The sequence below is a fragment of the Triturus cristatus genome, chromosome 5_2 (assembly GCF_964204655.1).
Source record: "Triturus cristatus chromosome 5_2, aTriCri1.1, whole genome shotgun sequence".
Taxonomy (NCBI): domain Eukaryota; kingdom Metazoa; phylum Chordata; class Amphibia; order Caudata; family Salamandridae; genus Triturus; species Triturus cristatus.
This window is the reverse complement of record NC_140588.1, coordinates 195,271,286-195,289,139: the sequence shown is the minus strand read 5'-3', so window position 1 is coordinate 195,289,139 and position 17,854 is coordinate 195,271,286. Positions and strand designations below refer to the sequence as shown.

The 17,854-nt window shown below is 45.0% G+C and overlaps 1 protein-coding gene across 6 annotated transcripts in view; it reads left to right on the top strand.

Annotated features, from left to right (window-relative positions):
* Positions 1-17,854, top strand: part of SYCP2L (synaptonemal complex protein 2 like) — a 1,177,754-nt gene that overhangs the window by 482,080 nt on the left and 677,820 nt on the right. For all 6 annotated transcript variants that reach the window (XM_085606974.1, XM_085606977.1, XM_085606975.1 and 3 more), the window contains exons 17-18: positions 5,014-5,083; positions 5,298-5,364. In XM_085606974.1, coding sequence (XP_085463100.1) covers positions 5,014-5,083; positions 5,298-5,364 — 137 coding nt within the window. The remainder of the gene's footprint in view (positions 1-5,013; positions 5,084-5,297; positions 5,365-17,854) is intronic.

Below are 17,854 nucleotides of genomic sequence, written 5' to 3'. Positions count from 1 at the left end.
CTTCTACACTCCTCCTCGCACCCTACGCTCGAGCGGACAAGCCCTGGCAGCCGTACCCCGCATCCGCAAAGCCACCGCCGGAGGAAGATCTTTCTCTTTTCTGGCAGCGAAGACCTGGAACTCCCTTCCCAGCCACCTTCGCGCCATACAGGACCACCTCTCCTTCAGAAGGCAGCTCAAGACCTGGCTCTACGAGCACTGACCCCACCCTCCCCCCAGCGCCTTGAGACCCTTACGGGTGAGTAGCGCGCTTTATAAATGTAACTGATTGATTGATTGATTGCAAACTTCAAATTTAGCTGAAAAAATCAAATTTTCCTCACATTTCAGGGATGAAAAGTTCTGGAATCTGTGTGGATCCACAAACTTCCACCCACCCAGCATTTCCCAAAGTCTCCTGATCAAAATGATGCCTCACTTGTGTGGGTGAAGTGCCCGCAGCAGGGAAGGACCCAAAATGTATTGTGGAGACATCTAAATTATCTATAACAAAATGACCTGGTTTTGCAAGGGAGAGCACCTGCGTTTTTGGGCCCATGCTCGGCGGCCATCAAGGGAAACCTACCAAATCCAGACATTTCTAAAAACTAGACACCTGGGGGAGTCCAAGGAGGTATGGCTTGCATGGGTCCCACCAGGTTCTGTTACCCAGAACCTTTTGCTAATTTCAAACTTTGTCTAACATTTTGGCCAAAAACCCAAGTGACCATCTTGCAAAACCAGGTCGTTTTGGGATAGATAATTTTGATGTCTCCACAACATGTTTTGGGCCCTTCCCTTCCGCGGGCACTTGGCCCACCCACACAAATGGGGTACCACTTTTATCGGGAGACCTGGGGGGAACGCTGGGTGGTAGGAAATTTGTGTCAGCCCAGTGATCCCACAACTTTCCTACACAAACTGGAGAGTAATGTGATTTTTTCAGCTGAATTTGAAGTTTACAGGGGATTCTGGGTAGGAAAACGTTGGGGGGGGGGGGTCCACGCAAGCCATACCTCTCTGGACTCTCCCAGGTGTCAAGTTTCCAGAAATGCCTGGGTTTGGTAGGTTTCTCTAGATGGCCGCTGAGCCTGGGACCAGAAACGCAGGTGACTCCCTCGCAAAACCAGTTATTTTTGTGATGCCATGACTTCGGATGAGCGGGAGCCGTCTGACTCACATGAGCACTTTTACATCAGACGGCTCCTGCGCGTCTGGTACACCGAATGGGTTAATGTGTGATGTATGGGGTAGACCAAAGCAAGAGTGTTCAGGGGAGATGCTGCAAGTGCAGAGGGTCTACAGACAGATAATACAGAGGGAACTAATTGCTTTGTGTCTGTTGCTGGCCGTCTTTTATTATATTGTTCTTTTACAGTAGCAGCTTTTACAATTTGTTTTGTGTGGTAGCCTCTTGGGTTGATTCTGAGCAATAGATGGTTTAAAAGTCTTGCTGACCAAGGTGTGCTTTCCAGGTAGATCTCACAGCCCACCAATAAGTCCTTCCCTTTAGATAGAAATGATACTATCTTTGGCCGACTAGCAATCTTTCTGTATTTATTGCTTCAATTCTATATTTTGCCACAGCACGTTTCTTTCCGCAGCTAGAGTGCTGTCACAGCACTATTTCACTGGGTCTAAAAGCATTTGGGAGAGGTAAGAGCAGAATCACAGTGGGTCGCCTTTTTGTCCTTCCACTTCTCATCAGCGCCCAAAAGCTCAACCCATTCCAGAAGCCCGATTGGGACCCACAGTGCTAGAATCGTGCCCTCAATGGCTGGCAAAACACCTGGCCCTGAAAATCCTCCAGAAGCCTGCAGTATACTAGAGGAATGCTGCACACCAAAACTTGTAACAATGTGGAAAGATGGAGCTCCTGGCCTCAATGGGTTACCCACTGCTCTTTTTTGCTTCTGACCCCTCTCTCTTGTCCGAGGTTTTAACTCCTCTGTTCAAACACTGCCTGGCAACAGATTCTATCCCCGAGTCTTGGAGAGGATTCATAATAAAACCAATTTTCAAAGGGGGCTCGAAATCCAACCCTAGCCACTACTGTCTCATTGCTCTACTTGACAACAACGCCAAACTGTACCCCAGCCTGCTATTTGATAACCTCAAAGCCTGGGCAGAATTTCATCAGATCATATTTAATTATCAATGCGGCTTCAGGGACAAGTGTGGCACCTCCTCAAATCTGATGGCTCTATCCCTCATTTGCGACAAAGCATTTCAAAGCAAAATTGCCCTTTATTCCTGCTTTTGTGGACTTTAAAACTGCCTTCGACAGTATCCCAAGAGGGACCCTGTGGCATAATTTGCAGGACTGGGGGCTACCAGATGACCTACTGAGAGCAATAATAAAACTCCATAACAACACATGGGTTCGAGTCAAACTAGTAGATGGCTCTCGCATCCCAAGGCTGATCCCCACGAGCTCTGGACTGCCTGTTGGCCCCCCTGCTTTTTAATTAACACATAGCTGACATGTCGCAGCAACTCGACGAAACAAATTGCCGCCCGCCCTAAGCTAGGAGGCCAAATCACCTCACATCTGCTCTATGCGGACGACCTGGTCCTCCTTAGTCAGACAAAGGTCGGCCTTCAACCCCCTACATGACTACACAGGCAAGAACACACTGGAAATTAATCAGGAAAAGACAAACGATTGTATTTAGCCAAAAGTCACACCAGGCTTATTGGTGGCTGCTCAAGGGCATCAGGCTCCAGCATAGTAAGCACTACAAATACTTACCGTACCGGACTGCAAATGGTTACTCACGTCTCACACATCCACCATAAAGAATAAGGGTTCAAGCCTAATGTTTGTCCTGTCAATCGTTGTGCTAAAGCTTGACCCCCTTCTCCAGGTGATGAAAGCAAAAAACACGCCAACTCTAACATAAGTGAGCGAAGTCAACCTGGGCAAGGAAGCAGGGACGGTAGACAAACTAGTCACCAAGTAATACAAATCCACTCTGCGTCTCCCTAAAAGAGCATCCCTGGCGCAAGTGAGGTATGAGTTCAACATTACAAGACAGTACAGGGCCAGAGGCAGCTGCTTCCTCAACTTCTGTAACCTATTCCGACAGGCACCACCTAAAACCATGCATGGCCTAATCTGGTGTGAACTCGAGCATTGCAACTTAAGATCTTTTTCATACAAACACTACTTTGAGGACAAACTGTCTGAATTCTCTCTAGCCGAGGCCTGGAACAAACAGCCCTGGCAACAGGTCTTCAAGACCCTAGCAGCCCAAATGGCCATAAACCTGTCAAAACTAGAAGACATGACAACTCTGTGTAGGGGCTCCTACACGTGTTCAGTCAGTCAGATACTCCTATTCCCAGCCCAAGCAGCAGTGCTATATCACCTACACCCACCCCATATGGATGAACCAGCGGCTTGTGGCCTTAAGAATGGGCGAGTGGAACGTCCAAGTCCACTTCCTGCCTTTGCACTGCCTAGCTGCTCGCGACACCAGCTGCCGCTAATGCGGACAAGGCAAAGAAACCCTTAGCCACATCTTATGCATCTGTCCGTAACTCATGGAGCAAAGCAGAACTCTCCTCCGAGTTGACTTCTCTGGCTAGGGAAGTGCACATGTATGCAAGCAGCGATCGCTAGTCCGAACCCAGCAAACACATCACTAAACATTCAAACAGTTACTTTTCTTCGAACCGCAGTAAGTAAACTGGATTCAGTCAACAGTACTAACACTGAGGTATTTACCTTACAAACATCAAAAACTTCGCCTCCGTGCCAGCTGCCATCACCAGCTATATAAAATGACAGGCTGATCCTGCTACTTTTCTGAATTGCATCATACCTCTCCTTCTGGACTGTACAGGGCACACCTTGAGAAAGAGAACACGCCTTCTAACTGCCTCAGCCCAGCCGACTCTTGCACTTTAAGTACTGTTATTCAACATTTACACATTGCTTCCAGCGTCTTTGCCAAGCCGGCCCTATCTGGCGCCTTGTCTCTTGCCCCAACTTATTTGAAAGAATCATGATCACGCTTTTAAATCTGCTTTTAAATATCTAAAGAACCTCGCTTCTCTCCTGAGTTTCTATGTATACCATGCCCCAGGTCCGAGGCCTTTTCTTCTGTTCATTGATAACCTTTTTTAATTGCATTAAAAGCAGCACGTCCAACATGAACCGGGTCTATAGGCACTTGTGATACCTATTTTAAATTGTATCTGTATCTTCACTTTTCTTTTATCCTTTGTAAAGGTTTTTATTAACCATACAATAAAATACAATGGATACAGTGGTAAGAGCTGGCCTGGAAAATTGTAAGCACTGTTTATGAACTGCGTTGGGGTGTTGTAATTGGTACGTATAATGAAGGTCACACTTTGTTAAAGGGGCCGTCCCCAGTTATCTTTGTCCAGTGCCACATTAGCCATTCCGGACCTGTCCCTAGCTTGAGATCTGCTCGGATTTTGATGCATTGTGACCCGGTTTACCGGGCTCTCCTTTCAAGAGCCTCTAAAGCATATCCTATATCTTTCTGTGTCGTCATGATTTGCTGCATCACGTTTGTTGTTATTGTTGCCATTGTTGAATTTACTACGTCCGGCCTTAGACTGATCACCTTGGTGGATTGCCAGGCTCGTGGCCATGTGCTCTGTCGTAAGCACCTTATTGCATTCTACTCTGTGAGCGGACCTGACCCATGGATCCGAGCATGTATTTAACAAGCTTGATTTTTGTTTCTACCATTTCTTTATCTGTTCTGAAAGCAATAAACTATCATTACAAAAAAGAGCTTCTAAAGCACCAGGCATTCCAAGCTCCTTTCATTTTACTGTTAGTAAGTCACCTGAAACGAATGAGTCACGTGGTTAATGGATAAGATTTAAACTCGACAGGAAGGTGCAGTTTTGCCCAGCAATACAATATGTGGCCCCATTGCTATATGTGACAGAGGAAATGTATTGGTAACGAAACGAGCTTTTCATGTACAGTTCATTGTATGACAGTGCTGCGGTTTGTCATCTGTATGTTCTTAAAATGTTACCTTTCAGATACCGAGTTCCAGCACCACATCAACACACACAAGCCAACGTGTGACTGAATCGCAGGACATTAATGCAGGTCAGTAATGGATTTAGATTAAATTCACCAAGTTGTCTTAACTTTTAGGAATTTTTCGCTTAGCAGTTGTGAAACTAAGTTGTTCTACTGGCTTTATCTCTGCCATTAGGATGCTTGTGCTGTTTGATTCTTCGTTTACTTTGTTTTTTGCTTACTCTTGATACTTTGTGGCGACTTCAGGATACGTGACGCTTTCGTTTTATCTGATTACTAGAATCTGGCCCGGAAACCACGCCTGAAGTTTCTAGGAGTGCTCCACTGGTGATGTCTGATGAACCCTGGTAAGCATGTTTTGCAGTTCCTCGGAATCTGATGAAGGAAAAACACGGCACTGTTCTGTTGTGTGGAGCCTGCGTTCACCATTGGGTTGCAAATGAACGATTTGAAGCCTTGAGTTTCTAACTAAACTCTGTAGAAAGGCAATCTGGAGTCAGAGAGTGAATTAGGATTTTTTTTCCCACTAAAGGCTGGAGAGTCATTCCAGCATTATCCTGGTCTATAAGATTCCATGGCCACACATATACACTATGTTTGGCGGGCTAATGGAATAAATAGGCATCTAACATGAGAAATTCTGGTAAATCTTTTGCCATCCCTCTTCTCAGTATTACCATTATCCCCTGGTAAACCTGCTCACAAAGGTTCATGTTTCTGCTCAGCCGGTGTCTGAAATAACTTCTCATGGCAGCGGGTGTCAACTTTTCTTTCATAAACTCCAATTTGTTTGCCTCTCTTTTTTTGCCAACATTTAATATATTAGTCAAATACAATTTATGTAAATTTTTATTAAAATCATTACAGTAATCTAAAATGTTATAAAGTATTATAGTAAATATAATAACTTGTACATCTAAGACATCATACTCAAAATATGGATGATGGTTTTGCCTCAGTACTACAAAATCGGGGAAAAACTTGGTCAAGGACCTGAATTTAGTTTTATTTAGTCTATCCACTACACAGTTAAGCATTGGGCTAAAAAAGGCTTGTTTAATGCAGTCCGTGTCTGTATGATGGGGAGTACTGTTTTTTAACACAAATCTGTAAGATGAACTAGTCAGAAGCACGCGGTGAAGCATTACATAACCTGCTAAAATATATTTTGTCAGGACATCCTAGAAATTGCCAAATACAAAGTTTGGTGGCTTGGGGAATACTTACCCCGAGGACTTTAAACCAAGTCTTTTTGTATCGCAAATCAAATTGAGACTAAAGCAAAGCAGGTGCAGAATGTTTTCATTTTTTGATCCACACAGGCAACAATTATATATTTTATGTAGTTTCTGTGTCCCAAGAGAAAATAACAAAAATAAAAAAATCTACACATTAAAAAAAAGTTCTAATTAAAGGTTTATTGTTCTGTTAAATACCACTGGGAAACCAATCAGTGTAAGACTCGTGAACGTACTTAACCCTCTTAGATATACTAACTGCTAGCATATGTTTATGTAAGAAAATGTAATGCTTTTGTCATAATTGTCTTGAATGCTACGGAAGATGGGTTTATCCCAGGCATCCTCTACATTCACGTTATGATCGAATTAATGTGGTCGATTCAGGCTGTGAGAAAATGGATTAACAGTTGGAGAGGATGTGGGTCCTTATCAAGTAATTCCACAGTTCCATACCAGGTCCAGCTAGGTCTCAATTTAAACCGGATCTCAACCCTTGGAAGCTGTAGCACAGAGCAGACAGGTTTAACTTAAGAGAAATGTGTAACACATTTAACAGTACCAAAACAGTTCAAATGGAGAAAACAGCACAATAAAATTCCCACTCCAATTTATAAAAATGTTCAATTTTATTGAACAGATAGACACCAAAATGCCAAAAATCGAATGTAGGTAATTGGAGTGATGAACGTCAATTAGGGGTCACCAGGGGGTCAGAGCTGTGACCCCTGGCTTGCCTCTGGCTCTGCGGCTACTGGTCTTTGAAGGGACCGAAGCAGTGGGAAGCGGAGTACTTGGGGCAGATAGTGTGTGCTGCCAGCTGCATCGGCTGCAGACGAGAGGCACACATTTGCACACTTTCGCACAGCATTGTAACTATGCGTGCGGGCGGCGTGGTGTCAGTGGCTCAGTGAATTTAATAAGGAAGCTGGCCCCTCAACTTGTTTTTTATGACAGCTTGTCCCTGGTTGAGGTTTCTCACAAATGCAGCCCAGCACTCTCCATGCCAGCCACTGTCAGAGGTAACAGAGGACTGAGTTGGCAAGATGCAGACATTGGACAGAGAAGTCCCATCATTCAGCCTGGGCAACAATCTAGGAGGCACTCTGGGGTCGGTTAGCAGGGCCCGCCAGCCTCTGTATCCCCACACTGGCACATTATACTCAATTAGAACATTGGAATGTGGAGCACTCCATTAAATACAGTGGAGTACTCCGTGCTTCTACGGGCTGGTAAAAGCCCACAGAGCAACATTCCAGTGTTGCTTTTGTTTACAGGTGTTGCTGTGAACAAAGGACTGTCAGAGCCTGAGGAGATTTAAAACCCCTCGGGCTCCGAGAGGCCTTAGTTTTATTTGTTAGAATATTCTGCTCTCTAGTGGCAGAATGTTCTCATAGCCTTATAGCCCTTAGTAGCTGGGCTATGCCGACCATTACAGTTCCGCTCCCTTGTTAAAGGCCGACGCCTTTGGCTTGGTCCTTTAACGCTGGAGCGGGCCTTTAATGGTTGGGATAGCCCGCTATGGCTGTCTATAAGGCTATTTTACATTTCACAGTCTTGGCTTCTGTTCTTCTGCAGTCTAGAAAGACCTATGTCACCTCCTTGAAACTAATCTTGGAATCAGACTGGAGAGTAGACCCATTTTAAAGTGGGTCCACTACCTTTTCTTTTGATTACATCAGTGTTTGTATAGAGTCACAGACTCAATGTATTATGGCACTGCAGATATTATTCACCTCTGAACAGTGGCGGCTGGCAGGGAACGGGGGGGGGGTGAGTTTGGAGCCCATCCACCACAAAAAAGCATGTACTTTTTGAACGGCCGCTGTCTTTTTGTTGTGTTGCCACTCTTCTTTGCGAGGCCCGAATCAGGAAGCTCTCAGTCTCCCCATAGCCTATCACAACACTGCGAAGTAGTGTTGTTATTGGTCTGAGCGCTGTCGTTCGGCGCTCAGACCAGGACAGGGAGCATGTGCATTTTCCTCACCAGACTGTGCATTACAGCCTGGTGGGGAAGATGCAAAGTGCGCATGACTCTTTGGCCGGCCCATGACAGCCGGTGAAACAGTCATGCGCACTTGAAGTGTGCAAACCACTCTTTCCCCAGTGCCCCCAGCCCTGCCCCACACTAATGCAGCCCCATAGCAAAGAGAAAAAAAATGATAGCGAGGTTATTATCATGTTATTTTCTTTTTTTTTTTCCAGTGGGGCGATGCCCCTCCGCCTTAGCGGAGGAGTCGCCCCTGCCTCTGAAATCCTGAAGTGCCCTGATGCCTTTCGGTTTTGACACTATACAAACACTGACATGATTATATGATATGATGCAGAGGGAAAGACTGGTTTGAAATAGGTCTTCACTCAAGTCTGAGACCGATGACAATCTTATTCCTTTCTAGACTACACAAGAACAAAGTGGCTCATTGAAGTGTCATCTAGATACAGATGTGCCTTCTCCACATCCCAGTCCAGCTCCCTTTCCGCGGCTGTCTCTGTTTTCCTCCAGCTGTACCTAGAGCAGAAATAGAGAGGCACCGGGGCAGAATCTACGTGTCTCAAAAGAAGGTAGAACTGCAGAAGGACAAACATATTTAAATATAGGAGATTGTGTGCCGTAAGACATGCAGTTGAATACAAAACTTTCGAAGGTGGATAAGCACCGTATTATTAAAATCGAAAGGGTAGACAAGAACAGAAATGGCAGACAAATAATTTGGCAGGAGGACCAGTGGTAGACCGATAGGACAGTGCAGAGCTGTGCGCCTGAGTCAGAAGGATGATGGACAAATGAAGAGATGAAAAAAGAGCACAACCACATTACTAATTCCTCATTGCATACCACACACCACTCTTTGCGCATGTGTCATTGCGCTGTCAACACTGCTCACCACTATGCACTTTACGCTACTCATTGACCATCATGCACTGCTCACTTTGACACCTTGCATAGTGCTCACTCCATACTGCATGTTGTTCAGTGTGCTCTAGTCCCTGCTGCATGCATTCTGCACACTTTCCAATGTTCAGTGTGTGATATTTAGGATTCACTGTTTATATACACATTGCTCATTGCACTGAAGTGTGCTCAGTGAGCACTGTGTACGGCTCAGTGCTCAGTACAAACTGATTACTCGATATTGTGTACCTGCTTGACTTGCACCATGCACTACCAATTGTTATGTGCATGCTATCCTATACACAATACATAAGGGGTAAATCAAGCATATATTGTTCACATTGAATGTATGTTCCAAATGGTTTAATACCAGGAAACGTGACCGCTATTATTAAAATGTTTTTGTGTGTGAATTTTGCTGTGAGTTTTCAATACATTTTCTCTTTGAGTTACTCTAAGCTTTAGTGGCAGTATTGAAATGTCTTCAAACCCAACATCATGTAACATCACTTCTTGGGATTCAGGGACAAAGGTCATATGATGTCACTTCCGGGTATTTCATTGAAGTAAAAGGTGTGTGATGTCACTTCTGCTACCCCTGACATTTTGGCAAATCGACTCCCATGACTGGAGTTATGATTTTTAGTAGGTTTAGATGATTTTAGCTCCAAAAAGCACCAAGCGCCTACCATGGATATCTGGTCACTCAAGACCGGACCAAAGTCAAATGCTAAGGCAGACTGTGATGGAGTGGGGTCAGATACAGGGACCAGGTTCATCCTGTGGAAAGATTTGGACTTGATATTTTTTCTGGAGAAAAGTTCTCATTGACTGGATTGTCAGCAGTTCGGGGCGCAGGCTGAATCTGAAAAGGTGCCAGTCCACTGCAGCTGGTTGAAACGTGTGTCCTTCATGGAAGGCCTTGGTTCCGGTTGGAAGTTTGAGATTCTCAATGTCAAAGGTGAAAAACTCTGAGCGAGTGCAGTCTGTGGTTCAGGGAGGCGTTGAAGATGAGGGTGCTGCTCAGCGTTGGTCCCTGTGGAGTCGTGGAGTCCTCCACGTTAGGACTTAGAAACATTTCTGGAAGTCAGGAGCCTTTCAGCAGGACAAACCAGAAAGTTGAGTCTAGCTGGTGATTTGGCATATGCGGCTCGGCGTTGGTCCAGTGGTAGCCTCGGTTTCTTTTGTTGAAAAGTTCAGAAAATGTTTAGGGACCAGGGTAAATTCTGTTGGAACTGGCCAGCTGGGTTCAGTAGAGATCTGGGCTTCTTGCAGTTTTTGTCTTCCTGGAGCTGACAAGGAGACTACCCAGCTAGCCCATGGAGTCCACTCTTCTGTCCTGGGAAGATGTGGGGGGACAGGTGCATCCATTGGAGTTTCTCTCCATGGGTTCAACAGCTGGTGCAGTCCTTTCTTCCTTCGGTCCAGAAGTGTTCTCAAGAGGGTGGGGAGGGTGCCACTTTTATACCCACTGACAATCTGTGAGTGGGGAATCTCGTGGCATTTCCCTAACGAATTGGATAAAATTTCACAGGGGTGCCCCTATCCACTTTTGGAACACTTCCTGTGCGTTTTACTGTAAACTATCCCACAGTGTCCCTCCCTACCTAAAACTAATATCTCAGTACTTTTTTCCCATGTTGAGGCGCTCCACTGGGTCTACATAGAGCTTTGGCTAATTTAACTGACAAGCCCTCCCCTGTGGTCACTCTAAACTGGTTTTGGAGGCAGCCCCTCTCCCACTTGGATCAGTGCTTGCTGGCTATCAGGGCAACGAAGGGGCAGGCCTAGATGTGAGTCACATTTGCTTGTGACAGAGTTGGCAGCTGTCAAAGTTTGATTAAATTCCTGGGCACAACCCAGATGGCCATCCTGTAAGGGGGGAAACCTCTCCCCACACCCAAGCCTTTTGTCCGCCATCAGTGGCAATACCCATCTCACCACAGGAGAGCCATTAACAGTCAAGTGACACTGAACACTGACAGGCACATTTTGGTTTAGTCATGTAAATGCCAACTTCTAAAAATTGCTACTAAAGGGAGGCTTGGGTCCTTGCGCAAAGTAGATGGGACCACTTCTATTTTTTATACAAACAATGTATCTAGTTGCCTCGTTTCTCAATGGTTCAAAAATAAACAAACCAATGTCCTTCGTTCATTAGCCCGCGTGATTTATTTCACTTTTCTTTGTGTTATTCAGAAAAATGTTTTTTGCATTTAAAGCATTTCATCATGAAGGGCAACACTTAATATGTAGACACACTTAAACTCATAATACGAAAATACATAGATCGGTTGTATTCACATAAGTAACATATATACGAACTTATGCAAGCTTACGAACATATTTCAATACAAGACATATTTGACCAGTCCTTTACTGACATGTAAGACACATGGCATAAATTCCTTCCCTTGTGTGTAGCTCTGGGAATGTTAGCTTAAAATGTTGTCGAATGGAGAGTGGTAACAATACAGAATCTCTCCCTGACACAATGCGGATGCCCTTTTCCAGGAGTGGGGGTCTACGTGTTTCAAACCCCAAGTCTTTCAGGGGTCCTCTTCAGGATCTGGACCTGGTCATTACTTGTGTTAGTTAGAAATGGGAAGTTCCATTGGTTGTAATATGGGAATTCAAATTCCTTGTGATTGGGGGTGCACTAGTCCTCAATTTGAATTTCCACTTTTTATCCCTGCCCTCATTTTGGATGAAGCCATAGATATTTTAGCTATTCCTTGTAACTGGGGGCACACTGCTCTTCAATTTGTACTTCACTTCCTCGTTGCCCTCGTTTTTGGACGAAGCCTTAAATGCTTTAACATGCTCAGTCCGCCGCCCACTTTCTATAAATTGCATTTTCAAAATAGTAAGTTAAAATCAGACTTGAACATTAGATTGGATTTTTAATTACTATTAGTTTGAGTCTTGAATCATTGTTCAAGCTGAAGTTATGCATTATAAGGTGTGTTAGAAATACGGTCTCTATTTGGCAAGGGCTTGCACCTTTGTCCAAAAAGGGACCCTCTTTCCTAGTCAGGATAAGGGAGTTACACTCCAAAAATAAACCCTGCTCACCCCCTTGGTAGCTTGGCAGGAGCAGTTAGTCTTTTCTTAGAGGCAGTGTGTGAAGCATTTGCACATAACCAACAGTAATATAGTGTTAGCACTACAAAAGAACACCACACCAGTTTAGAAAATATCCAATATTTTTATATACTTAAGACAAGACCAAAAACGATAAATATCCACAATACAGTACTTAAAAATCTACAGTTATCAAAATCTGTTTTAAAAAAACAGTTCCTTGATGTCGATGGCTCTGTCCGGGGCTATCACGGCGTCGTGAGCAAACAAATCCAAACAGTTCTGGCTGACAGCGTCGCGGGCCAGCTACAGTGTCGGTAAGACCCGCAAACAGTGACTTTTAGAAATGCAGGGCATCGAGGACCTCTCGTTGAGCTACCGAAAACACGGCGTCTGCAGGCGTCGGTTCCGGAGGTTGGTGCAGGAGTCGTCGGGGCCCTCAAAGTCACACGCGTTGCAGGTCGATCTCCTCTCTGTTGGAGTCAGGAGCGCTGGCATCGGCAGGCGTTGTGTGCTACGGTGCGAAGTGCAGTGGTGCAGCATGCGGTGCCCTGAGGTCACGGTGCGAGCAGCGGCTCGTTGAGGCGTCAGATGGTGTCGGTGAGACCAGGGTCGCCGTGCGAGATGAAGGCAGTGCTCGTCACAGTGCTGGCAGGTCACGGTGCAAGCAGTGTTGTTGTTGCTGAAGTGCTGTCATCAGCTGAGGAGCTGGAGTCGAGGCTGCCGTGCGGGATGAGGGCGGTGCTTCATATCTTTACGAGCGGTGCCCTCAAACCAAGGTGCAAGCAGCGACGTCCATTTTAGCATGGAGCGTCGTCGATGAGGATACCAACGCATCGTCACGAGGCGGTGCGGAGTGCGGCGCCTGCAGATCGCAGTGCGAGCAACGGCTCTGTGGCGGCATCAGCAGGCGGCGTCGGTGAGACCAGGGTCACGTTGCGGCTGTGCCCTCTGTGGTGCCAAGGCATCGCGGTGCGGAGTGCGGTACCCATAGGTAACGGCGCGGTGTTGCGGCTGTGCCCTCTGCAGTGCCAATGCATTGTCGTGAAGCGGAGTGCAGTGCCCACGAGTTGCGGTGTGAGCAACGGCTTGGTGTCTGCATCAGCAGGAGTCGTTGGTTAGACCAGGGTTATGGTGTGGCGGTGCCCACTGCGGTGTCCTCTGCGGTGCCTTCAGGACAAAAAGACGGCAGTGGCGTCGTAGACGTCGTCGAGCTGCTTTTCGTCTGTTGCAGCACAAAACACACAGTTCCCAGTGCTGAGGGCAGAAGAGCTTGAAGTCTTTGTTGTTCCTGAGACTTCTTGAACAGGGGGCAGGCTTTACCCTCCAGCTCTTGGAGACACTTACAAAGTAGATTGCAGAAAGTTCAGTCCAGTCCTTTCACTGCCCAAGACAGAAGCAGCCATTGCAGGCCAACACAGCAAAGCACACAGCAATGTGGTAGTTCCTCCTCACAGCTTCTCCAGCTCTTCTTGGGTCTGGGCCCCAATATTTATATCCCCAAATCCTTTGTTCTCTTAGGCAGAGAGTGTCTGTGCCCAGCCAGAAACAGTTCTGCCTTCTCTGGTGTGATTTCCTGGCAGGAGGTGGAGACGGCATTATCAGAGGCAGACCGGCCCTTTGAGGTGCAAGGAAATCTCCTCCCCCTTCCCCCATTGCAGCCTGGGTCTATTCAGCCCTTCCCTGACCCATATAGACTATCTGGAGCCAATGTAAAAATCACCTTCACTAAAAGATGCATCTTTAGATTCTGAGTTCAGGCATACTAAACTTTATTTTCCTACCTAATTCCCCGGGCCAGTTATGTTTATAAGATGTTAGAAACAAACTTCCCATTCTGTCCTACGGGTAACTGGTAGCCTTGCAATAGTGAAAAACGAAATTGGCTGTAATTCACTATCGGGGCATGCGCCCCACACACCAGGGCATGTCCTACCTTTCACATACACTGCACCCTGCCCACTGGAGTACCTTGGGCCTACTTTAGGGGTGCCTGACATGTAAGAAAAGGGAAGGTTAGGTACTGGCCAGTGTGTGCACTCGCCAAGTCGACATGGCAGTTACAAACTGCACGCAGACTCTGCAATGGCATCTCGGAGGTACATTTTCAGGGCTACTCACGTGGGTGGCACAATCAGTGCTTCAGGCCCACGAGTAGCAAGGAAATCTCCTCCCCCTTCCCCCATTGCAGCCTAGGTCTATTCAGCCCTTCCCTGACCCATATAGACTATCTGGAGCCACTCCTCCTCCCCCAGCCTTCTGTCATCCAAAACCCAGACAGGCAATCCACATTCCAGCAGGAGCACACAGGATGACTGAGCAAGAAAATACCTACTTTCTAAAAGTGATATTTTCAAACAGAATGTAAAAATCAACTTCACTAAAAGATGCATCTTTAGATTCTGAGTTCAGGCATACTAAACTTTATTTTCCTACCTAATTCCCCGGGCCAGTTATGTTTATAAGATGTTATAAACAAACTTCCCATTCTGTCCTACGGGTAACTGGTAGCCTTGCAATAGTGAAAAACGAAATTGGCTATAATTCACTATCAGGGCATGCGCCCCACACATCAGGGCATGTCCTACCTTTCACATACACTGCACCCTGCCCACTGGAGTACCTTGGGCCTACTTTAGGGGTGCCTGACATGTAAGAAAAGGGAAGGTTAGGGACTGGCCAGTGTGTGCACTGGCCAAGTCGACATGGCAGTTACAAACTGCACGCAGACTCTGCAATGGCATCTCGGAGGTACATTTTCAGGGCTACTCACGTGGGTGGCACAATCAGTGCTGCAGGCCCACGAGTAGCATTTGATTCACAGGCCCTGGCACACTCAGTGCACTTTACTAAGGACTGGCAAGTAAATCAAATATCCAATCATGGAAACACCAATCCATAACACACTTTACCACAGGAGCACTTGCACTTTACCACTGATCAGCAGTGCGGAAAGTGCGCAGAAACGCTACGCCAGCAAAACAGAGTCAAAACCGGGAGGTCAGAAAGCAAAAACTCAGGGGAAACACGCCAAAAGATGCCAAGTCTAACAAAGTGTTATAATGTAACCCAGTGCTTTTCCATGGGAGAGCCAGCCTTGCCAACGTGAAAAACGACTTTGGAGATTTTTCATTGTCAGTATATGTAAAACGTAGGTACACATGCCCTACGCAGGGGCAGGCTTGAAGGCGAGTGATAGCACAATAGATGCTGCAGTCCGCTAGTGACCTTTAACTTGCCGGCCCTGGGTACCATATACCACGGACTGATATGTAAGTTAACTGTGCCAATTAGGAATTAATAACTGACTTAAAATGTTTGTTGAGGTTAGAGAACATGCTTTGGGGCATGGTAAGCAGAGCCCCATTGTACAAAGTTCAAAAACCAACAGCATCTGTTAAAACAAAAAGGTGCTAACTTTTGAAACATTCCCTATTTTCAAATTGAATGCAATAAACTGTGGGACTATACAGTGACACATTGTTACATGTAATGAACACTTTTTTTGCAATTTGTGAGAACATTGACAATTCTCAGGTAGTTAGTTGCAGCAAACACAAAGGTCTGCATGCAACACTGCATACAGTCCTACAAACCTGCTAAGGCAATAGTGCTATCTACCTGACTCACCATTATAAGAATGAATTCCGTGGGTTATCCCTGAGAATCTTACAAGGTCCAGATGGTGTACTATGAACATCCCAATTACTGGTCAGTACCCAAAAGAGTAATGCTCAAGACTCGAGCAAAAGGCCCTGTTCATCCAAAGTTTATCTTTCACTCATACCATTGAACAAATACATTGACCAAATTGACTCTGAAGAATGTTAAGCCTTGTGATTTTGGCTTATTGTCCAAGCTAATCTCAATTAACCCTGTTTTCTGTCCAGAATCAATAAAATAGCTAAATAGACTATTACCCAGGAGTTTGAGATAAGGTTGAATTCTAGACCACCCTTCACCTGACATTTACTTAAAAAAAAAAAAACTAGACAAATGAACAAATGTATTGAAAAATCTCTCTAAAACTAAGACTGTAAAACCCTTAGAGAAATGCAACAGTAGTGAATGAACAACAGGTAGTCGTCATTCTGCTTAAACAGAAAAAAACTGTATGAAAATTATGGACCTAAGTTGATGGTGATCACAAAAATCTAGATGAATATCAAATAACTTGTAATTTTGCTCCAAATTGAAGATAGTCACAATAACAATTTCAAAACTAAATTGTATTGGGTCTAATATTAGTCACATAGAGAAAACCATGAAGCTGCGTCAGCTTAATAAGCCTATATGCGCTAGGATACACTACAGAAAATTATGGAACCAATGCTTATATTTGAAGCACAAGCTGAAGATATCGGAGTTCAAAGAAAAATGATTGTTAAACTAAACTCTGCATCTTTACAAAGGTTTGGCTAATCAAATTCAGCTCTGCCCATATTCATGTTATAAGCTTGATGATTAGTGAAGCTGTCAAAACAAGCATATATGACTACAAAGAACTACTTAAAAGTATTCAGTATGAAACACTGCTCATTCTCACACTACACAATAATCCAAAAACCGTATGCTAGAGGACAGGAGGTGGGAAATTAAACTGTCGAGAGTGAGAGCCTGAATGCAGAAGGCAGAGGGTGGAAATAACAAAATGTCTCTGGGGCCTCCATACCGCACATCTCCTGTCCCTCTGTTGAGCAAAACCCTTGTATGGGTGATTCAGATCCCCTCTATGCATGCACTTTAGGCTAGCTGATGCACGTGGTGCCCAAGGGTTCAGTAGCCCTGGTAGCTCATGGGCCAATCCGAAGTGCAGTTCCAAATCTTCCATACCACGAGCCGCATCCTCTTTTACTTACAAAATGCTAGTTCTGCTTCCTTACACACTGTTTAAATTTCTAATCTTTTAACCTATCAATTTGATTTTTTTTGTTTGACAAACACCTGGCTGAGCAATCACACACCACACTGCAAATATTTCTAGAACCTAGGAATTATTCAACTGAACGTTGTCATATATGGAAAAATTTGAAGCAGAAATATGATTTTTCTATAAAATCCCAAATTGCGCGACAAAGCTGTAATACGTTGCTGCCATCCTGCTTCCAGTTTTGTTTTCCAAGTTTATAATTCTTCAAGGAATGGGAGTTATTGTGAAAATAATAGCAGTGATATCCAAGACATGCCTCCAATGAAAATATATTTGAGACCATAGAGGGGAAAGGTGATGTTCCAATAATACAACAGATCTCAGTCCAACTGGAGACTTCTAATGGGGGATTTAGTACTAGAGGCCTTGCAAGATAACCCAATATAGAAACAACTACAAACCATGTAGTTGAAAACAAACTGCCACTATATAAGGAAAATTCACATACCTTGACCGTCAACTGTAGTTTCTCCTGCACTGTTAGACTTAGCCCACTCTGCAGTGTCATCCCTAAACGTGTTGCCTTCACCGCTCCTGTTGTCTGAATTTCATTGTAATTGTCTTTAGGACTCTGTGCACTTTACCAACGCTAATTAGTGCTAAAGTGCTTGTGCTCTCTCCTTTAAATATGGTAAAGGTGGCTTACACCTGATTGGCATATTTAATTTACTTAGAAGCCCCTAGTAAAGTTG